Source organism: Chrysochloris asiatica, unplaced genomic scaffold, assembly GCF_000296735.1.
Source record: "Chrysochloris asiatica unplaced genomic scaffold, ChrAsi1.0 scaffold00390, whole genome shotgun sequence".
Classification (NCBI taxonomy): domain Eukaryota; kingdom Metazoa; phylum Chordata; class Mammalia; order Afrosoricida; family Chrysochloridae; genus Chrysochloris; species Chrysochloris asiatica.
The window spans coordinates 933651-957710 of record NW_006408908.1 but is presented as its reverse complement, the minus strand read 5'-3'; the positions used below and the strand labels follow the sequence as shown (position 1 = coordinate 957710).

At 41.5% G+C, this 24060-nt stretch overlaps 1 protein-coding gene across 1 annotated transcript in view; it reads right to left on the bottom strand.

Annotated features, from left to right (window-relative positions):
- Positions 1-14234, bottom strand: part of NADK2 (NAD kinase 2, mitochondrial) — a 108548-nt gene extending 94314 nt beyond the window's left edge. The window contains exon 1 of the mRNA XM_006876551.1: positions 13768-14234. Within this exon, the coding sequence (XP_006876613.1) occupies positions 13768-14234 (467 nt within the window). The remainder of the gene's footprint in view (positions 1-13767) is intronic.
- Between the last annotated feature and the right edge of the window lie 9826 nt (positions 14235-24060).

Below are 24060 nucleotides of genomic sequence, written 5' to 3'. Positions count from 1 at the left end.
CAGTGCAACAAACTGAGACAAGCGGTGGTTTAAAGAATAGGCACGCATTACAAAGCAAATATCTTTGACGTAACTTTTAAAAACACACAAAACAACTATTACTTGGTCATGCATGCATTCAGATTGGTAAATGTGTAATATATGCATAGTAATCATATATATGGAATCCTGTTGTAGTGCTGTGGGCTAATGGGTTGGACTGTAAAGTTGGTTTGAACTACAAAGTTGTAAGTTCAAGCTCACCAGCCGCTCCTTGGAAACCCTATACTGTGTTACTATGAATCAGAAACGACTAGATGGCACTTAACAACAACTGTTATGATTTCCTTAGAAAAATCTGAAGTAAAACATTAACATCTGTCAAGTGGGAACATAGTGGCTCTATAGGATAAGTATTAGACTGCTAAACACAAGGCCAGCAGTTTGAGCCCACCAGCCACTCTGTGGGAGAAAGATGAGGTTTTCTGCTCCTGTAAACATTTACAGCCTGGGAAACCCTATATAGACAGGGTCACTAGGAGTTGGAACTGACTCCCCAGCAATTATCAACAAGAAGCATAAGTAGTCATATACACAGGAGTTTGATTACTTCCTGGAAATTTTCTATATTGTTTGAAGTGTTTCATAACTAAATATATAAACTTTAAAAAGATCACCAAAAAATACTTAAAACTTAACAAAACAAATTCAAATATCTTTTCCCCCTTGACCTCTATCCTTTCTCAAATTGTGCTCTCTTCTTTTGACTTCCATGAAACACTTAGAAATAGTGTAATATGTCATATGTTTCCTCCTTACATATGAAAACAATGTATTCAGCTTTGATTCTCCAAGACACAGAAGGATGTCCCAAACTTAGCAGACAGTCAATAAATAGTTGTAAATAAATACTTTAAAGTGACACTTTAAACAAAAAAAGCCAAGCAATAAATTTCCTGGATATTTGCAACAGTGATACTGTAAACAACTGTTTTTAAAGCAGGTCACAATTTTTCTAATTGTTTTCTCCATTATAACTTTACTTCTTGAAAGGAATTCAAAAGTCTACAACTGTAACTTCCTCCAAGAACTTAATTTTAAAAACCCTCTGTAAGAAAATTAAAAATAGCTAATCTGAAGTGACCAAGTCAGTACTGATTTAGAGAGATGATTTGATAAATATGTTGACATTAAATAAATATGCAGACATTATCATGGCTGAAAAACTAAATTTTAGATCACTCGTCTGTCAGCATGTTGCTGTAATGCTGGTATGTGAAGTTATGCCACTGGTATTTCAAATACCTGTCCCATGGTGGGCAGGTTTCAGCAGAGCTTCCAGACTGAGACAAACTAGACAGACCAGGTGACCTGCCTCTAAAAATATCGTTCAGAGAAAATTTTATAAATAGCAGCAGAAAACTGACATAGTGCCAGAGGAATCTCTCAGTTGGAAGGCACTCAAAATACCATGGGGGAACAACAGACTCCTCAAAGTAGAGTCAACCTGAATCATGTGGATGGAGTGAAACTTTCAGAACCATCATTTGTTGATACGGCATGACACAAAATCAGAAACAGTTGCAAACACCCAATAATCATACTGCTGAATTCGTGAAGTATGAATCTAGGAATATTGGAGGTTGTAAATAATGAAATGGAATGCAGAGAGATCAATATTAGTGAGCTAAAACTGACCAGTACCGACAATTTTGAATGAGATAATCACATGGTCTACTAGGCCTAGAAGAATGGTGTTACAATGTCAAAATGAACATTCCACAATCTATCTGAAAATGCAACATTATCAGTGATAGAAAGTATCCATATGACTATAAGGAACGACTGCTATTCAAATTTATGCAAAGCCACTCCTGTCAAAGATGAAGAAATTGAAGATTCTCACCAACTTTTGCAATCTGAAATTGAGAAAATGTAATCAAAATATACTATTACTGGTGATTGTTAATGCAACAGTTGGAAACAAAGAAGGATCCTACCCACCCACTGCTATCAAATCGATTCTAACTCATAGCAACCCTATACAGGGCTTCTGAAACGGTCTTGATGAGAGCAGAGAGCCTCATCCTTTTCCACAGAGAAAGCAACTGGTGGATTTTGAACCACTATCTTTGCAGTTAGCAGGCCCAATGCCTACCCCACAGTGTAAACAGGATTCCAAAAAAAATGATTTGCTGTTGTTGTTGCTGTTAAACGCTATTAAGTCAATTCTGGCTCATAACAACCCTGTATAGCATTTCCAAGGAGAGACTGGTGGGTTTGAACTGCCAACCTTGCAGTTCAAACCGAACTGCATACTCCACAGTGCCACATGAAAATAAGGCTTTGATGATAGAAAGGATGCCAGTGATCACAATTATGATTCTGAAAGATCAATGACTTATAGCAAATAATGTTTCTCAACATAAGCAGTAACTATACTCATGGACATCACCATATGGAATCCACAGGAATCAAATAGGCTACAAAGACTGTGGAGAAGCTCAGTATCATAAATCAGAGCCAGCTGACTACAATGTACCATACCATCAATTGCTCATATGCAAATAAAAGTTGTAGCTGAAAAAATAAAACAAGTATGTAAGAATCAAAAGTATGATCTTGAGCATGTCCCACTTAAATGTAGAAGCCACCTTAGGAACAGATTTGACACACTGAACACTAATGACTGAAGACCAGACGAGATATAGGATGACATCAAGGGCATTATATTTATTTAAAGAGAGCAAACGGTCACTAAAGAGACAGTAAAGAAAGAAAATAACAAAGGGGATGATGTAAGAGACTCTTAAATGTGCTCTTGAGTGTAAAGAGGCTAGAGCAAACAGAAAAAATGATAGCATAAGAGAGCACCTGAATATGACAAAGTATTGTAATGACATGTGCAAAGACCTGGAGTTACACAAAACCAAAGGGAAGAACATAGCATTTTTCAAGCTGAAAAAGCTGAAGACAAATTCAAGCCTCGAGATGCAATACTGGAGGATTTTAGCGCTGTAGGAAAGCACAGAACTTCTAACTACAAGGTCAGTGGTTCAACCCTACCAGTGGCTCAACAGAGCAAGGTGAGACTGTCTGTTCCCGTAAAGATTTACAGTTTCGGAAACTCCATACAAGATCACTGTGAGTTGGAATCGACTTGACGGCAGTGGTATGGACAAAATACTAAAGGCAAGAAGCATCAAAAAAACATGAAAGGAACTGAGTAATTGTTCAACCATTTCAGGAAATAGCATATGACCAAGAACAGATGATATCAAAGAAATGCAAGCTGCACTGAAGACACTGGCAAAAAACAAAAACAAAAAACAAAGCTCCAGGAATTGACAGAATACCAAGAGAAATGTATCTACCAACTGATGCAGCACTGCAAAAGCTTACTTGCATATGCCAAGAAATTAGGCTAACAGAATGGAAGAGACTCATATTCATATCCGTTCCCAAGAATGGTGATCCAGCAAACTCTAGAAGCTATTGAATATCATTAAGGAGCTCTGGTAGTATAGTGGTTATGAATAGGGCTGCGAACCTCTAGGTCAACAGTTCAAAACTACCAGCTGTTCCGTGGGAGAAAGATGAGGCTATCTGCTCCCGTAAAGATTTACAGCCTCAGAAACCCTGTACAGGGTCACTATGAGTCAGAACTGACTCCACGGCACATAACCACAACCACTGAACATCATTAATATCATGTGAAAGTAAAGTTTTACTGAAGATAATCCACAATCAGTTGCAGTTGCAACAGTGTATCAACAGGGAACTGACAAATTCATATTGGATTCTGAAGAGGACTCGCAACTAAGACTATCATCACTGATATTAGTTAAATTTTGACTGAAAACAGAGAATACCAGAAAGATGTTTATCTGTGTTTTACTGATTATGAAAAGACATTCAACTGTGTGGATCACAACAAATTGTGACTAACACTGCAAAGAATGGGAATTCTAAAACACTTAATTGTGTTCATGGGTAACCTATATATAAAATAAGAGGCAGTTGCTCAAACAGAACAAGGAGATACTACATGATTTAAAAATCAGGAAAAGTGTGCATCAGGGTTGTATCCTTTCATTTTATTTATTGTGTGGCTTTGTAGGATCAGCACTGGATTATGAACTGCAAGGTTGGCAGTTCAGACCAATCAGTTGCTCCTCTGAAACTCTATACAGGGTTGCTATGAGTTGGAACTGGCTTGATGGCACTCAACTGCAATATTAACATGCTAAACAAATAATCCTAGAAGCTAGATATCATGAAGATGGTATTGGGATTGGAGAGAGTCTCATTAACAGTCTGTGATATGCAGATGGCACAGCCTTCTTTGCTGAAAGTGAAGAGAACTTAAAAGCAAAGACTCCAGCCCTCAGTATGGATTATACCTCAACATATAGAAAACCAAAATCCTCACCTAGTGATCTTATGATGAACAATATCGTAAGAAATAGAGAAAAGACTGAAGTTGTCAAGGATTTCACTTTACTTGGAACCATCAATCAACACCCATGGAAGCAGCATTGAAAAAAAAAAAAAATCAAATGATAGAATACGTTAGGCATTTTGATAACAGAAGACCTCTTTAAAGTGTTGAAAAGCAAAGATGTCCGTTTGAAAACTATGGTGGGCCTGGCCCATGCCATAGCATTTTCAATTTATCCAATATGCATGCGAACGCCAGAAAATGAATAAGGAAAATCTATAAAGAATTCAGGCCAATGAATTATGGTGTTACAAAGAAAACTGAATACGCCATGGACTGCCCAAAGAACGAACACACCTATCTTAAGTGCAGCCAGAATGTTCCTTAGAAGGAAGGATGACAAGACTTTGTCTCATGTGCTTTGGACATGTTAGTAGGATGGACCAATCCTTAGAGAAGTAAAGTTTGCTTTTGTTGAAGTAAAAGGTCAGGAAAGAGAAAAGCCTCAACAAAATGGACTGAACTGCAACAGTGGGTTCAAACATAACCACTTTGAGAAGGGCACACAGGACCAGACAGTGTTTCATTCTGTTATACTTGGGGTTGCTATGAACAGGAACGAACGACAAAAAAAACTAGATTATGATTCTTCAAATTATTTGCATATGGATTATCTAAGTATTCCCAAAAATTATGTTAAGAAGGTATTATTATAGAATTGCAGTCTTGTCTTCTGAGTTCCTGGTTCTCTATGAGCGCCTAACAAATTGCCTCCCAGAACCGCAAGTAGCCAGTGTCACTGCCCAGAAAGGGGCTGAGCGCAGTGGGGGTGCTGCCTGGGGCTCCATGGGCAAGACATTACAGCAGGAGCTGATGTGACCCTCATAATGTCTGGTGACAAAGGCGTTTTTGCCTTCCCTGAATCAGACAACCTTTTCAAGTGGGGTGGGGGCCATCCATGGAGTAGCTGGCACAGTATACTAAGACCTGAAGTAGAAGCTCTCCCTCAAGTTCCCCAGTGGCTACCCTTACAATGCACCCACAGTGAAGTTCCTCATCTCCTGCTACCACCCCAACAGGGACACTCAGGATAACATCTGTCTAGACACCCTGAAGGACAAGTGGTCTGCCCTCTATGACGTTAGGACCATCCTCCTCTCGATCCAGAGCCTGCTGGGAGAAGCCAGTATCGATAGCCCCTTGAACACACATGCTGCCAAGCTCTGGAAAACCCCCACCTGTGGCCTTTAAGAAATACCTGCAGGAAACCTATTTGAAGCAAGTCCCAGCCAAGAGCCCTGACCCCATCTATCCAGACTTTCCTTGTGTTGTCTATTTTTTTTCCTTAGATGGTCTGTCCATTCCTTGATTTCTGTACAGGACTCGATCTTAAACTGTGCCATCAGTTTGTTTGTTTTTAAATTAACTCTCCTTTTTAGCCCTGGTGATGAATATATTAAATAAACACATTTTGGGTTTGCAATAACAAAAAAAGAAGGTATTATTATACCAATTTCAAAGATGATGAAGTGACAAAAAGAGGTTAGGTTACTTTCCAATATCTGTAAAGCTGACAGGTGGTTGTGCCAGAGTTAAAACTCACATCTGTTCTTAATCCAGGCACCAGCCACTGAGCCATGCCCTATATTAACCAGGTATTTTACTCCTGCTTGACAACTGTAAAATACTCATTAGATCACAAAACTTTGTGATGGTTAAGTGGCATAGGCCAAGACTATTTTTGAACCTTATCACTTCCTAAAATTTTACCAGTTTAGAGTTAGGAAGAAAAGAACTAGTCAGGTGAGCCCTCCTTGAATACAGATATTTTATTAAAGGGTGGCATAAATAAAAGACCAATATGGATATAAGAAGAGACTCTGAAATTTGCTATCCAGCACAGAGATGCTAAAGCAAATGAAGAAATGAGGCGGTAAAAGAGCTGAACAGAAAATTTCAAAGGCCATCTCTAGAAGATAAAGTCAACTAATATAATGAAATGTACACAGGTCTTAGAAAACCAAAAGAGAAGAACATGTTCAGCATTTTGGAAACTAAAGAATGAAACCAAAAACGCAAGCTTTGGCTTTTAATACTGAAGGATTCTTTCGGCAAAATATTGAATGATGCAGAAAGCATTTAAAGAAGGTGGAAGGAATATGCAGACTCACTGTCCCAAACAGAAATGGTTAATGTTCAACCATTTCAAGAGGTAGCCTATGTTCAAGAGCCAATGGTACTGAAGGAAGAAGGCCAAGATGTACTAAGGCATTGGCAAAGAACAAGGCTCCTGGAAATGATGGAATACACATAGAAATTGCTCAAAAAGGTGATGCACTACTTTGGACACTTTCACTCATCTATGCCAAGAAATTTAGAAGATAGCTAGCTACCTGGCCAATTGATTGAAGATCTGTATTTGTGACCGCTGCAGAGAGAGGTTACCCAAGAGAATGCAGAACATCACATGCCAATACAATTTTGCTAAAAATAGTTCAAAAGCAGCTGCAGCAGTACACTCACAGGAAACTGCCAAGATTCACGCTGATTCAGACGAGGTTTTGGAACAATGGATATCATTGCTGGTATCAGATGGATGTTGGCTGAAAGAGAATACTATAAAGATATTTACCTGTGCTTTACTGACTATACAAAGGCTTTAAACTGGGTAGATCATGACAAGCTGTAGACAATACTGTAGAGAATGAGTATTCCGGAACACTTAATTGTGCTCATGAGCAAACTGTACATAGACCAAGATGTAGTCATTGGAACAGAATAACAAGGGGACACTGAATGGTTCAAAATCAGGAATGGTGTGCCCCAGGGTTGTACTCTTTCACCATACTTATTCAAACTGTACGATGAGCAAACAATCCAAGAAGTTGGATTATATGTATATTAGTGTGATATCAGGTTGGAAGAAGACAGATTAGCAAACTACAATATGCAGATGATATAACTTTACTTGCTAAAAGTGAAGAGGACTTAAAATACTTACTGATGAAGACCAAGACCACCTCAATGTAAAGAAAACAAAAGTCCTCATCACTGGACCAATAAATAACATCATGATAAATGAAGAAAAGATTGATGTTTTTCAAAGATTTCATTTTGCTTGAATTCACCATTAACTCTCATGGAAGCAGTAATCAAGAAATCAAACAACGAATTGTATTAGCCAAATCTGCTGCGCAAGACCGCTTTAAAGTCTTCAAGAGTAAAGATGTCAGTTTGAAGACTGAAGTGCGCCTGAAAGCAAGCCATGGTATTTTCAATACTCTCAAATGCATGCAACATTTGGGCAAGGAATAAGGAAGACCGCAGAAGAACTGATGCATCTGAGTTATGGTGTTGGAGAAAAATATTAAACAAATCTGTGTTGAAAGAAGTACAGCCAGAACGCTCCTTAGAAACCAAGATGGCCAGACTTTGTCTCTCATACTTTGGCTATCAGGATGGACAAGTCCCTGGAGGGCATTATGCCTGGTAAAGTAGAAGGTCAGCAATAAAGAGGATAATTCCCAATGAGATGGATTGGCACAGAGGCAGCAGCAATGGGCTCAAGTGTAACAATTGTGAATATGGCACAGGACTGGGCGATGTTTCATTCTGCTGTACATAGGGTTACTATGGGTCGCAACCAACTGAATAGCATCATCTTACAACAACGAAGTGTTAAATTAGAATTAAGGTGTTGGCAAGAATACTTAATGTACCACAGACTGCCAGAAGTACAAATAAATCTGTCTTGGAAAAAGTAGTTAGAATGCTCCTTAGAAACAAAGATGGTGAGATTTCGTCTCACTTACTTTGAACACGTTTCCCAGTTCCTGGAAAAGCACATCATGCTTAGCAGAGGATCAGCAATAAAAAAGGAAGACCACCAACAAGATGAATTGACACAGTGGCAGCACCAATGAACTCAAACATAACAACTGTGAGGATGGCACAGGACTGGGCAGTGTTTCGTTCTGTTGTGCTTTAGGGTAGCTGTGAGTCAGAACCAACTTGATGGCACCCAACAAGAAGTGTTAAATAAATAAGGGATAAATGTACATAGACTATTTTACATGTATATACTATGTTACAAAAAAAAATTAAATGAGGACATTTATGGCCCATAAGCACAATCCCCACAAGTATGTGAGGTTTTTCTGGTTTTGCTTTTTAAGAATAGATTTCACAGAAGAGTGGGCAAAGAAGAAAAATATTTTGCTATGTTAACCTGTATGTGTAGAGAATTTTTTGAAGACAACACAAGAGATGGTAACACTGGTTACTTCCAGAGTAAAACCTGTGTGCCAAAGTGACAGGAATAGGATAAGACTTTTCACTGAATATCCTCAGATTCTTCTACGTTTTGAAGCACTTTAATATATTACTGATCATTTTAATTTAAATAAAATTAAGTAAGTCCATTCTACTGGGAACTGAAAACTTAGTGCTATTTAATCCAATTCTAATTCTGACTCACAGAAACCCTACGGGGCGGGGGGAGTAGGAGTAGAACTGCCCCAGAAGGTTCCAGAGGCTGCTAGACTATCAATGTTAAAAGCAGAGAGAAAGCCTCCCGTTATCCTGCAGAGTGACTGATGAGTTTGAACCACCATCCCAATGCATTCCCCACTATGCTACCAGGGCTAAAGAACTGTGATAACTGCCAGAGAATAAAGTTAAAGACAAGAAGTAGTCAACAATGAGCCTCAAGAGGTGGACAGGAGCCAGGTCATGGGGCCGTATTTGGCACATTATTTGGATCATTAACTTTAGCCTACAGCAGTGTTTCTCAAAGTGTGATCTGGGGGTCACTGGCAAACCTGGAAACTTGTTAAAAATGCAGATCCCTGGATTTCAGCCAGAGTCAGAAACATTAAGGGTGTTGTTTAGGAAAGCAGAGTCTGGGAATTCTCCAACCTCTTAGGAACTAAAGTTCCAGGTTCTGCATTTTAACAAGTTCCTCTGAGGAGCTCTTGGGAGCTTGAGGAGTTCTAAGCAGAGGAGTGGTGTGACCAGATGTTCACTTTAGATAGACCACTCAGGTGGGTACCTGTGTCTGGAAGATTAGAGAAGCCAAAACTCAGCAGACTGGCAGGACCCCAGATCATGTTCTTCAATTTTATAAACACTCCTGTCCAATACAATGTAATTAATACATGTGGCCAAAGTATTATGTGTTTAAAAACTGTAACCTTAGCTACATGATCTTTCCCAAGAAACAATAACAACAAAATCCAAGACACTCCACTCTCCCTCCAAAACACTAAAAAGCTGAAAGCGGAAATACTTAAAAATTCAGTAATAGAGGAGACTGCTAAATGAAATTATCCTATCCCGTTATGAAGATAATCAAAGGGGGGAAAAAAGCTAAAAATGGAAACCATTAAAGAGGATTGCCTGTGGGGTTCTGAGACTTGAGGGGAAGCGGGCATGGGGTATAGAAATTGCTGACTTCTTATTTGTTACATATTAAAAGAGTTTTTAAATAAAAGTTTTCATTTGGATAAAAAGGTATGTTTCCAATGCCAAATCTTTATCCAAATCAGTCTTGATTCAGCTTCAGGTCTAATCTGTAAGTATCCTGGCCATCCTCACTAGTAACATTGACAAAAATGCCCCAATTCCCAACAGGTATTATCTCTGATGATGCAAAGAAACGAAACTAATAACTGTATTAGCCCTTGCAAGGTCAGGATCTGATAGAGGTGAAATCTGTGATTAGAAATCCTGTATTCACATGAGGCACCACTGGCCAGTCAGGGTGGAAATAAAGCAATATTTAGAAATAAAGCAATGAAGCCCCAAGCCCACTGCCATCCAGTCAATTCCGACTCCGAGAGCCACTGCGCAGGGTTTCCTAGAGTGTAAATCGTACGGAAGCAGGCAGCCTCATCCTTCCCCATCACCCAGTCCACAGTACCAATGTTTACCTAGTCTGAAGCATGTAAATCTATTCTTTATATCGTTTATCAGCAAAGAAGTATTTCTTTTAATTCTTTAAGCTTCCAGTGAGCTAAAGGCATTAAGACTTCAGAATAAAAAAACAGACTGGCACTCCATCATTCATCTGACATTTGCATTTTCACAAGTAACCTGACAACACTAGAGACAAGAAAGCAGCCACCATCAACACAACAAAGACAATGCTTTAATATAAAACTTCAGGTTACCATGACACTACAGACATAGCAGTCAGGGTGCCAGAAGGCCTTTATTTTATGTCCCATCCGCAATTCATGTATCTTAGAATCTCTGACTCCACCAACATAGCAAGTACTACAAAACCCTTCCCACTACTATGACAGAATCCCATCTTAGAACATGGGCTTGTCTTGATCTCTTGTCTAAGCTCCACCTAATATTCCAGTCTTAGTACTGGTCTAATATCCACAACAGACTCAAATCAATAAGGGATAATCTAATAAATCGGAATAACAACAAACACATCAGAAAACAATTCTACTGTCTGGCAATTAAAAAAGTGTGTTTTTTACAATCCAGGAGTCTTACTTCTAAGTTTTTTTATCCCAAATATCTGCTGTTGTTAGGTGTTGTCCAGTTGGTTCTGACTTATAGTGAGCCTAAGTACACCAGAACGAAACACTGCTCGGTCCTCACAAGGATTGTTTTAACTAGCAATAGACAAATATTGACCTAGCAGAGATTATCTTCAGATGTTCAGAAAGGAACACTAGGTTTGGCTTTTAAAGACTTCTCAATCTGCCTACCTTTTCAAAGTCCTTATGAGTAGCCATCTAGTACAGAGGTTGAAGAGTTAAACCTCACTCAGATGCCACCCATTTTCTTGAGGCCTTGAAAAAGTTATCAGTTTCCAAATGCCAGCATGAGAAAGGATCTTGCAGGCTATCTAGTCCAACTGTAGTGTTTCACATACTGAAGTAGGTGAAAGCACTCTGAAAACTGGCAGGGCTACACAAAGAGTATCATTTTCACCTATGAGGCCCAGGGAAGTTAGAGACTTAGATGAAGTCACTTATACTGAACTAGGACCTAGAACTCTGAAGCTCTAGACCCCTATCTCACGCCCTCAACATGCCACATAAATGGGTTATTTTAAATACAGTGGATGGTTTCCATACAATCACCTGAAGAATATATTTATGCATATATGGCATTTGATAGTTGCTACGAAGTAAACCGGTAAGAATTGAATTGTGTCCCTTGCAAAATTTTAATTGAAGTCCTAATCTCTGATACAAGTGATTGTTAATTGGTTTGAAAATATTCTTTGCAGATGTTACCCAGTTCATCTGACTTCATAGTAGAGCAGAATGGGTCTGAATACCATCTGAGTGGTATATAAATGTGAACAGCCTCAAGAAGCTGCATCCCTAAATTAATGACTTACAAGGGTTGCCAAGAGCCACCAGAAGCCAGAACAGAGGTACTAGACAATTGCTCTCTCAGAACTCTCAGAAGGAATCAGTCTGGCCAAAATCCTGATTGAGACTTTTTTTTTTGCCTCCAGAACTGAGACATAACACATTTGTTTTTATTAAGTTGTCCAATTTGTGGTATTTTTGTTATGGCAGCCTTAAGGAACTAATTCATACACCTTGTAAAATTAGGAGTACAACACAAAGGGCACACCTCTTTCCCAAAATTGTACTTCTTTCTGAAATTATCATTTTCTGCCTTACTCACAATTTCACCCCCTAACACACACTTGAGGGCAGCGGTAGTTTTGTGGCAGAACTCTTGGTCACTCCTCTATGGTATGGAAGACCCATGTGCACTTCCTGGCAAATGCACCTCAGTGCAGCCACCAGCAGTTTGTCAGTTGTTGTTAAGTGCTGTGGAGTCGATTCCGACCCATAGTGACCGTGAATAGGGTTTCCAAGGAGCAGCTGGTGAGCTTGAACCACTGACTCTGCAGTTCAAACGACTTTGTAGTCTGACCATTAGCCCTTGTTGTTGTTATGTGCCATGGAGTCGGTTCCAACTCATAGCGACCCTGTACAGGGTTTCCGAGGTTGTAAAGCTTTACAGGAGCAGAAAGCCTCATCTTTCTCCCACGGAACAGCTGGTAGCTTCAAACTGCTGACCCTTACATTCGCAGCCGGATTGGTAACCACTAAGCTACCAGAGCTCCTTGACCATTAGCCCTGGAGGCATGTAAATTGCTATAATGCTAACTAGGTTTCAGCAAAGCTTCCAGATTAAGGCTAGGAAGAGAAGCCAAGCAATTTACTTCCAAAAATCAGTCAATGAAAACCCTATTAGTACAGTTGCACTGTGCATAGGGTCTGCTGAGGGGACAGCAGCTAACAACAGCACAAACAGAACTAACCCAGTCTCATGCTCAAACTGTTGATTTACTATTTTAATGATGCAAGTGTTCTCTTATACATCAGTATCTTCAAACACTGTGGGAAAGGAAGCAAACCTGCATCCAGTACTTTCATCAAATGGATGCAAGAACCCTATTCAATGAACTGATCAAAGAATCGAGGTATTTAATGCTGTAAGTAGATTCAGTTCAGTAAAGAGGCTTTACAATGTAAATACATGCTTCTACAAAATAACTCTGGGGAAGATTACAAACATTATTGTTAGAACAAGCTAAATAAGCTTGTACTGAACTATTTCCAAAGTCTTGTGGCCATCAATTGCAGACGCTTACTGGAGATTTTTCTGGGCAGATAGTTCACAGCAAGATAGGTTACGCTTCTCCTAAAATTAGTAGATGGGGGCAAAAGAATCAGAAGTTTCAAAAAACAGGGGAGGGAAGAAAATTTTCAGAATTCCTTTTCTTGGATGGATTTATATACTTTGCAAAGATATTTATATCTATTCCAAGTAGAGTCTATTGTGGAGTTATTGCTACATTATAGACATCCTTCTTTAGTTCACACATAATCCGGTTTACCTGCCCCTTGTCTGACCTCACCACTTACTAACTTCGACTCAAGGGGAATTTTCTCTCTTGCTTTATCCCTGCCTACAGGTACAGGTGCTTTAATAGACCCAGTGGTAGAAAGAACCCAGTCTGATCACCAGTCCTGCATGGAAAAGGCTCTGCCACACAGGCTTCCGGGAGTGCCCTGACCTCGCAATCCTTCCGAGTAAAAGGGGGTGTGTCCGCGGTACCCGCACCCTTTCCCGTCGCCCGCAGCGACGCCCCCGGACCCCTTTTTTGGGGTGACCTAGGGCTCTGTCTCTAAAGCTCCCGCCTGTTGATTTAAGGTTGCCCTGCTCTTTTCGAACCTCCCTTCCGGCTCTTCGTAAAGAGACCGTGCGGGTGGCGCCGGCACCCCCTCTCCGAGACCACCCTCGTACTCCTCGGAAGGCTTCCCCGAGCGCCTCATCTTGGCAGCCTGCGCTACCGGCGACCCTCTCTTCTCTGACACACAGGTGAGGGGAACGGGCTAGTGACGAGCCACAGAGAGTGGGGGTCGGCGAGCGAGGAGCCTGGGGAGAGGGCGTCCCCAGACGTCTCGCCAAGGGGGCGCGGCCGAGCCGGGGAATGGGCCGGGGCCGAGCCCCGCCACCCCGGCGGGGCCACTCGGCCGCGGGGACCCACCAGCTGCTTGAGGTCCTCCTCCGAGAGCTCCGCGTAGCGGTATCGCTGCTGTTCGAACTCGTAGCGGGTAGTTTTGGCTACCACTACCACCCGGGACGGGCGGAAGCCGCCGTCCGCGCGCCTGCCACAGCCCGCCAGCTCGCGCGGCTGTCCGTGCCCCAGGTGCCGCAGCCGCGCGGCGGGGCCTCCCGTGCCCGGCCCCCTCAGCGCCGCCCGGCCGCCCGCCACGCGACGACAGCTGCCCAGCAGGAAACCCCGGTAACAAGTCATCGTCGGCCCCGCTGGGGCTGCAGGCACCGGCTTCTGCCTCCGTTCCCCGCCGGGAGCAGTGCGCACCGCCCTGTCGTTCCTGCCTCTTAACTTCGCGCCGGGCGGGCAGAGGTTAAGAGCTGGGCGGTGCGTGGCCCGGGCGCGGGGGGGACGTGCCCAGACGTAGACGGAGGCGGGGAAAAGAGGCGATTGGCTTTCGGGAGAGCCCTGGAGAGGAAAAGGTGGGCGGGGAGGAGCGGGAGACCGCGGGCTGGTGGGTTTTGTTTGTTTGTTTAGGCGATTCCATCCACGCCTGCGCAGTTCCCTATTCGCCGCCTAGAGGGGGTCAAGCTCCTGCTCCGCCTCCTTCCCTGCGGCTTCTCTTCGCCCGCCCCCAGGGGAATCCTATAAACCAATCAGAGCCCGCTGCGGATTCGATGTGCGAAAAGCGACCGGGATTGGCTGGGGCCTAGAGAAGGCTGGAATTCTATTTGGCGTTGGAGCTGCCCTGAGGAATCCTTCAGAAACTGGTCGGAGGCAGCACAGAGGTTTTGTGTGTTTGGCGGGAAGGAATAGTTCCTCTTGCCTACTCTCTGAGTTATTGTTGTATTTCATTATTGTTCATCAAACTAGATCTCATGCCCTTTATTCGTTCATTTAATCATCATCTGTTGGATGACTGATGTGTTCAGTCCTGAACTAAGGGTTAAGGATATTGACCCAGAACCAGCCCCTCAATTTGAAGTCACTTAACAACATTTGGCCTGGTGTGGTGCTGTAGGATTAGCACTGGATTGCAAAGTCAGTTTGAATCTCAAGGTCAGCGGTTCAAACCCACCAGCCGCTCCTAGGAAACCCTATACCCGGTTGCTATGAGTCGGAAACTACTCCACGGCACTTAACAACAACAATTAATCTGCGAAGCATGAAGTTGGCTGTTCGAGTCCACCAGCTGCTTTGTGGGGAGTGGGGCGGAAATGTGGCTTTCAGCTCCTACAAAGATTTACAGCCTCGGAAGCCTTATACAGGCTCTTATGAGCCGGAACCCACTCCACAGAACTTAACAACAAATGTGGACTGAAACGCAGACCCCTTGTTCTGACATGATGGAAAATAAGAGCAGCCGAGCGTTAAACCAAACCCTTCTGAGCCCAATCCTGACCCCTGGGCCCCTAGGGGAATGTGTGTGCATCCTGGAGGATGGACAATCATAATGTGTAGGGGAATCCAGCCAAGAAACTTTTCCTGGATGGGGAGAATGGAAGCTTAGAAATACCGGTAATTGGTACCTTTGTCCTATATAGAAGTAGTTTGCCTTCTGAAGAATATTTCCGGAAACTAGTGAAAGCAAAGTTCTGGCTTTAAGAGGTTAAGTAGCTAGGGAGGCCGAAGACTGTTGGAATAGTGAGAGGTGATAAGGGCCTGGAATAGGGTAGTACGGAGAACATCAGAAAGAGATTTATTTGAAAGGGGGAATCACTGGCAGTGCACATCCTCTTGTTTATGCTTCTTGCTCCTCCGATCTGCTTGCTTTGGCACTCACTTTGCCCCTTTGTAGTGCTGGCATTACCAGGGCTACTAACTATAGGACTTCAGGCGGGTTACTTCATCTTTCTGGAAGGCAGATTCCCCATCTGCAAAGAAGGGAGTTGGACTAGAATAATTTTAAAGGCTTACCAAGCCCATCAACATTGGTTAATATTTATTCAAAGCCCATGTGCACCAGGTAATATATTCGACTAGGGAAATAAATACACAATGGAGTCTGATAGGGGTCTGCTTTTAGAAGGCCTCTGATCTCTTCCTTGGACCCGGAACTTTGCCTTGCAGTGGCTGCTGAATAGGGACTGTAAGCACAACTCTTAATTTCTGCAGAGTGTGAATTGTTGTTAGATTCTGTCCAATCAGTACTGACTCATAGGGACCCTATGCACAACAGAATGAAACACTGCCCAGTCCTGCACCAACCTCACAACCACTGAGCCCATTGCTGGTGCCATTGTGTCAATCCATCGCATTGGGTCTCTTCCTCTTTTTCACCAACCCTCCACTTTATCAAGCATGAATATCTTTCTCCAGGTCTGGTCCCTTCTGATAATATGTCCAAAGTATGAGAGACGAAGTCTCCCCATCCTGACTTCTAACTATACTTCTAACAAAGATTGATTTGTTCGTTTGGCAGTCCATGGTAGTTTTAATAATCTTCTCCAACACCATAATGCAAATGCATCAACTCTTCTATAGTCTTCCTTATTCACAGCTGGACAGGTTTCAGATGTGCTTCCAGACTAAGGCAGACTAGGAAGAAGGAGAGACTAAGGGGCATGAGTTACTCATCTATAACTTGAACCTCTTTAAGATTCCTACTATTCTAACACTTTATAATTCACTAGGCATTGTTGTTGTTCACTGCCATGTCATTTTTGACTCAGCGATGGAGGAATAAAAAGAACTTAAGATGACATAGGTGTGAAGCCCAGCTGATTGGGAAAATATTCATTGTTCCATTTAACAGAGAAAAAAAATGGATAAGAGAACCTGTTTCGAATCAGTCTATGACTTTTGTGCATATAAAAATTCAGACCTTTTTTCTTCCCACTTTATAGATAGAAACTCAAGGGTTGGCTTTTCCCCATTTTCAGCTACAAACATACCTACATTGACACCCAAGTTGCCATAACCCTTTGTACATGGCTGTTTTGATTCCCATCTCCTACTGCCATCAATTTATCTTCTTTTCACCCTGCCCACTGACTTTTACTCTTCAGTATTTAAACAGTATTTAAAGATGTCTGTGACATCTTAAAGAGGTGGGGTGGTGGGGAAACAAAGTCTTATGTGGCTTTTTATCATGTTGTATATCTTCCCTTTATAGCTAAGATTCTTGAAAGAGTAGTAAGCTCATCTTGGCCACAACCCTACCTTTTCATTCCACTACCCATATAATGGAGTCCTGGTGTGGTGCTATAGGATAAGCACCGGACCACAAGGTTGATTTGAACCACAAGGTCGGTGGTTCAAACTCACCAGCCACTTCTCAGAAACCCTATACAGGATCACTACAAGTCGACAGCCCTTAAAAACAAACCAAAATAGAAAACCCATGTAATAATCTAGCTTTTCTCCACCACTTCACTAATTCCTCTTTCCAAGGTTATCAATGATCTGCTTGTAAACTCAAAAGACATTTTACAGCCCTTTAAATTACATGATCTCTCTCTCTCCAGCATTTGACATGGTCAGCTCTTGAAATCCTTGAGTCTGTCTCCCAACATAGCAGTTTCTGAGTTTCCTTCTGTCTCTCTGACCGTTCCCATCTCTAAGATCTATGCTTGGCTCTCGTTTCTTTCTATTGCTGCACACCCTCCTGGGTGGTTTCACACAGTATTGTGTAATGGAAAGAGTTTGGGCTTTGAAATTACAAAGACCTTGGTTTAAATCCCAGCTTTACCACTTATCAGCTTTGTGAACCTTGAACTGATTGCTTAATCTTTCTGAGCCTATTTCTTCATTTACAAAACACAATAGCTATGGTATGAAGTTGTAAATATATGTAGAAATGTCTAGTTGTATGCCTATCACCAAGAGAACACTTGGCAAATATTCATTGTTTTCCCCTTCCATGACTTCAACTACTATCAGCATCTGTATTATCTTTCCCCTGAGCTTCAAGTCCTTATTTCTTGCTTTCTGGAGTCTTACACATACAACAGATCTTAATGGAACTCAAACTATAGTTGAGTGCCTTCTATGGGCCAAGCACCCTGCAAAGTGCTAGAGATAAAAAGAAATCCCTGTTTTTGAGGAGCTTAAAGTCAATGTTATGAGAAAATGTACACACAGGGTGCTATAGGAATTTACAGGAGCAACCTAAGAGGAGTTAGGGAAGGATTTCTGGAAATGTCATAAATTAAAATGTACTGATCAGAATCAGCAAGAATGAAAAAGGAGACAGCATATTTAACAAAATAGTAGTTCTAAATTTTAGAGGATTTGGAAGGTGGCAGGCATAGCACTCTGGGAAGTGAGGATTGAGGCAGATAGCGAAAAGGCCATGGACGGTTTCCTATCCGAATGTAGGAACTCGCTTTTATCCAATATATGATGAGAAACCACTAAAAGAAATAAGGAGAAAATGATATGTATGTTGTTATTAAGTACCATCAAGTCAGTTCTAACTCATAGCAAGGCTTTATATAGGGTTTCTCAGGAATGGGTGCTGGGTTTGAACTGCTGACCTTGTGGTTAGCAGTCTAGTGCTTATTGTGCAGTGTCACACCAGGACTCTGTGATATGATTGTCATTGTTAAGTGCCGTAGAGTCAATTCAGACACATAGTGACCCTGTATGGGGTTTCCAAGGAGCAACTGGCAAAGCCTGCCAACCTTATGGCTCAAAATTCAGTACTGATTGATTGTACAGCATCACTCCAGGGGTCCATGACTATATACAATTAATAAACAGACATTGCTTAAACACAGGAGGAAAGATATGAACAGGTACTCAACCTTATTAGAAATAAAGGGAAATGCGAAGTAAGGCCATACGAAATACCATTTTGTATCCAGTTGATGAAGTCCTGGTATAACGCTGTAGGATAAGCACTAGACTGCAAGGTCAGTTTGAACTGCAAGGTCAGTGCTTCAAACTCACCATCCGCTCCTCAGAAACCCTATACAGTCGGAACTGACTCAACGGCACATAACAATAACAACAACATCCACTTGATAGTTTCTTTTGAATTAGTTTAGATTCATGACAACTTTATGTATAACAGAATGACACCTTGCCCAGTCCTGCACCATCTTTCTGATCATTAGTATGTATCCATTATTGCAACTAGTGTGTAGGTAGGGACTCCAAAAGAAGAGGAGGACTGATCTTGCAGCAATCTATTAGGTAATGTTGTTGTTAAGGGCCATCGGTTCTGACCCATAACAACCCTGTGTAGGATTTCCTAGGAGTGGCTGGTGAGGTTTGAAAACTGACCTTGCAATTCAAACCACTTTTGCAGTCCAGTGCATTAACCCACAGCACCACACTAGGACTCCATAGTAGGTAATAGTCTATAGAATATTGTAATCTATAGGTTTTCATTCTAAAGTAGACGTCCAGGTCTTTCTACCAATACCCATTAAAGTGATAGAAATCAAGAAGCCTGGGGATCGTTAATTGTTTGAAAACTATTATATCAGTAAAGTTTTATTAAGCTAAACATTCACTGTTTGGGGATTGGTTTTTTTTTTTTTTTTTTTCAGTAGCTTCTCCAATGTGATCTTCAAATATCTTACTCCCTTTAAATGTGGGTCCCATTTGTCAAAACTGAGTATGATGTCAAAAATTAGTCAGTGCTCTGAATATATTCTTGCCGGTGTCAAACCAAACTCTCAAACTCCAAAGGTAATAATTTGTAATCTCATTGAATTTCAAACTCAAGCCCTATCTATAGCAAAACCTGTAAGTGCTTTTCTAGTGACCGTACCTCTCAAACCACTTGGTTGCTGCATCTTCACACACAAATGTAATTTTTCTCAGCATTTTATGGAAAAAATGATGTATCATGGTGATGTTCACAGTTTGAATATTTACAAAGATCTTAATTTACTTTAGCAGGATTAACACAGGCTGGTCTTTATAAAGTGGAGGTTAAAGGCATTCCGAATGTCCAACTTCCTAAAGTGCTATGTTGTTGTTAAGTGCCAAGCAGTCAGTTCTGACTCAGCAGCCCTGTATAGTGTTGCCAAGGAGTGACTGGTGAGTTTGAACCGCCAACCTTGTGGTTAGTAGTCTATTGCTTATCCGACAGCACCACATTACTTCATTATCTCTGCTATCAACCACTTCTCCGCACTGTATTCTCCCATACACCCCTGGGTGCCACAATTCCCTGGCTGTGACATTGTCTCACGGAACTGACAGGCTGTCAAGGAAATGGTTTGTGTGAGGCTGGCAAGTCCCACCTTTGCAGTTCAGTCATCAGTCTGAAGAAGTACCGTCGCACAGAACCATACTCACAAACCAGTGGAGGCTGGCAAATGAGGCCAGGCTGCTGGCTCATCCTAAAAACCGGAGGTCAGATGGAGGTGAGCTTGGCTAGTCAAGCAAAAGAGGGCACAACCTGCTCACATCACAAAGAGGGCTCATTTTCTACCCAGCAAGATGGCAAAATTGACCAAGCTTATTAGATTTCCAACTTTTTACAGTCACAATTAACTCTATTAAAAAACACTCACAACTGAACCATATAAACCTATCAGTATCTCCCCACCGTCTCTTACCCAGACTCATCAGGAAAAAGTCATTTGGTGGGAGTTACAAAAACATGGCTAGAAAAGACAATAGAATTCACTGCACTGCAGTATCCTTTTTAAAGTTTAAGTTCTTCTATTTATGCAAACCCATGAAGCCCCTCTAGCCCACTTCATGTTCATTCTAATTTATGAAAAGTACAGCCCTCCTTTTTTATGACATTGGAATACTTTGGGGGTAAGGGTTCCCGACTGGCAGTTGTTGTTGTTGTTGTTGTTGTGAAGTGCCGTCGAGTCGGTTCCAACCCATAGCGACCCTGTATAGGGTTTCTGAGGAGCAGCTGGTAAGCTTGAACTGCTGACCTTGCAGTTCAAATGGCTTTGCAGTCTGGCGCACACCACAGTGCCAAACCATAGACACAAAATAATATTTTTTAGAGAGAACATTTTAATGGTCTATAATTAAATTGAGTAATTATGTAAAATCCTGTTGAAGGAAAAGAATGTTTAGATTATCTTAATATATTTTGTTGTTAAGTACCATTGAGTTGGTTCTGATCCATAACGACCCTGCATAGGGTTTCTGAGGAGCAACTGGTGAACTTGAACTGCCGACCTTGTGGTTCAAACCAACTTTGCAGTCCAGCACCTTAACCCACAGTGCTACACCAGGATACACTTGGGGAATATTTATCTAAGTAAATTTTAATAAAAATAGCTTTAATGGAAATCCATGAAGTGTATGCCTTGAAATCACCTTCCCTAAATAATTTAGGAAAATGAGTATCGTTGTATGATTGATCTCTTCTCATTAAAGAATGGAAAAGAACATGGAAAAAGGAGAATGAAAACTATTTAGTAAATAGTAATAGAAAAAGTATTTCTTATACTATTAGCCTATAAACATCTATCACTAAATAGTTTCATGAAGATTATAAGAAAGAATAACAGCATGGACAAGAAATAGATCGAGAGTGTCATGAGCTAAACATCATGTTACTCTTGTTACTTGCATGTCATAATCCCAGACATTTTCAGTCTTTCTCTCACTGTCTTCTGTAATATTCTAGTAGTATTTTTGGTTTTGTTGCACTGCCATGTTGTTGTTGTTAGGTGCTATCAAGTCATTTCCAGCTCATAGCAACCCTGTGCAAAACAGAACGAAGCACTTCCAGGTCCTGTGCCATCCTCACAATTGTTATGTTTGAGCTGTTTTTGCTACCACTGTATCCGTGCATCTCACTGAGCATCTTCCTCTCTTTCACTGACCTTCACTTTACCAAACATGATGTCTTTCTCCAGGGACTGTTCCTTCCTGACAACATGTACAAATTACGAGATAAAGTCTTGCCATTCTGGCTCTAAGGAGCATTCTGGCTGTACTTTGCCCGAGGCAGATTTGTTTGTTCTTTTCACAGTCCATGATACTTTCAGTATTGTTTGCCAACACCATAATTCAAATGCAGTGATTCTTCTATGGCCTTCATTATCCATTGTCCAACTTTCACATGCATATGAGGCTATTGAAAATATCATGGCCTAGGTCAGTTGCAACTTAGACCTCAAACTGACATCTTTGGTCTTGAGCACTTTAAAGAGGTCTTTTGCAACAGATTTGTCTAATGCATCATTGGATTTCTTAACTACTTCCAAGAGTGTTGATTGTGTACAGAAAATAGTCTAAACTATTATGCAGAGAAGTCCAAAGAAAATCACGGAAGGAAAGAATGAGTTCATGTTATATTAAAACATTTGGAACACTGAAATATTGCTTCATCTCTTCTTCCCTATTGTAGACACAAGAACAAACAAGTCAGGAAGATAAATCAGATTTCTGTTCTCTGCTTCACTTTAACAGCTTAGTGCACAGCATTGCCATATCAGCTACGACCTACAGTAAGAGATTCAGTGCTTTACTGTCTTCTCCAACTCTATCCTTGTTTGTGTTAAGCTTCCAATGAAACATTTCCAGTGTGTTCTACATCAGTTATTCTTCAAGATTAAAACAACAACAACAAAAAATCCAAAACTTCAGATTTTTGTTTTTCCTTCCCTTTCTTCCTTCCTTTCATGTTAGAGCTCTATTTTTCCATTTTTTACTCTTCCTTCTTTCTACATTTTATATGTTCATTTTCTGAGTCACCACTTAGTTAAAAGTAAAAGATGTTGCACAAAATATTATTCTGGCCATGTTTCACTTCCCCTGGCTTCAAAAGGGGGAATGGGAGCCAAACTCAAAACCAGCCCAAGTGGAGATCAGACATGTCTCCACCCTACAGCCTTCTTTACCCTGTTCCAACACCAACCATCCCTCCCATAGCACTCTCTTCTTCACATCTGAGTTCGATAATCCATTGCAATGGCCACACAGAACTCATAACAGTACTTGTGCTTATGGGGTTTATTAAGGAAGTGAATAGTACAATTTGGGATCAGAAACAACTTAGGATACAGCAGTTTTCTAGTCAGGAGTGCCTCTTCTCTGCTGTACTACAAGACATGCCTTGCTCTTGTCTTCAAACTCTCAGTCATGTGTCCCTTTGGCCTCTGCCCTACTCAGGCAAGTGTTACAAAGCTCATTTTGCCAGTCTGAGAGTGCCCAAAAGGCATATTCTGCAAACCAGCCTCTTGCCAGTAGGCACTCAGCTTTATTCAGTCCATGGGCCTAGAAGCCTGCAGCTGGTCCCATTTCTCCATGCCACCACCTCTTCCTCTACCACTGCCTCTGCTGTTGCTGTTTTTCTAGGTAGGGATCGCATACTCCATTCATGCTTTTCTTTCTTGATGGTCCTGGGATCAACTGTCCCTGCTTCTGAGATGGCTCCTTTTAAACCTATGGGATGGCAAAACTAACCAATCCCAGCATTAGAGTCCTATACACTGGTGTGATGCTGTAGGACAAACACTCAACCACAAGGTCTGTTTGAACTGCAAGGTTGGCGGTTCAAACTCACCAGCCTCTCCTTGGAAATCCTATGCAGGGTTGCTGCTATGAGTTGAAACTGAATTAATGGCACTGTGGCACTGTGGGTTAATGCGCCAGACTACAAAGCTGTTTGAACTGCAAAGTTGGTGGTTCAAGCTCACCAGCTGTTCCTTGGAAACCCTATACAGGGTCACTATGGGTTGGAATCGACTCAACTGCACCTAACAACAACAACCCACCCATTTGAAGTTCAAGTGTGGAGCTGTAGGATAAGCACTGGACTGAGAGGTCAGTTTGAACCCCAAAGCTGTGGTTCAGACTCACTAGTTGCTCCTTGGAAACCTTATACAGAGTCACTATGAGTCAGAATGAACTTGACAGCACTTAACAGCCACCTAATCATTTGGTGGGAATTAAGAATACTTTGGATAGAAAAACCTAGTAAAGTCCAGGTATCCCAGGGGTATCTACTATATTTCCTCTGTCATGGGAAGATTGAGCTTTTGATTTTTTAAAACGGGAAAGGGCAGGACAGGGCTGTAGAGAGGGAAAGAGAACTTAAAAACAAAACAGGCCGAAAATTAAATTAAAGCCTGAGGTATAGCATAACAACCAACACTGGCATCCTGAAATCTCTCAGGCAGCTTTGAAAGCAAGAAGCTGAAGAGAGGAC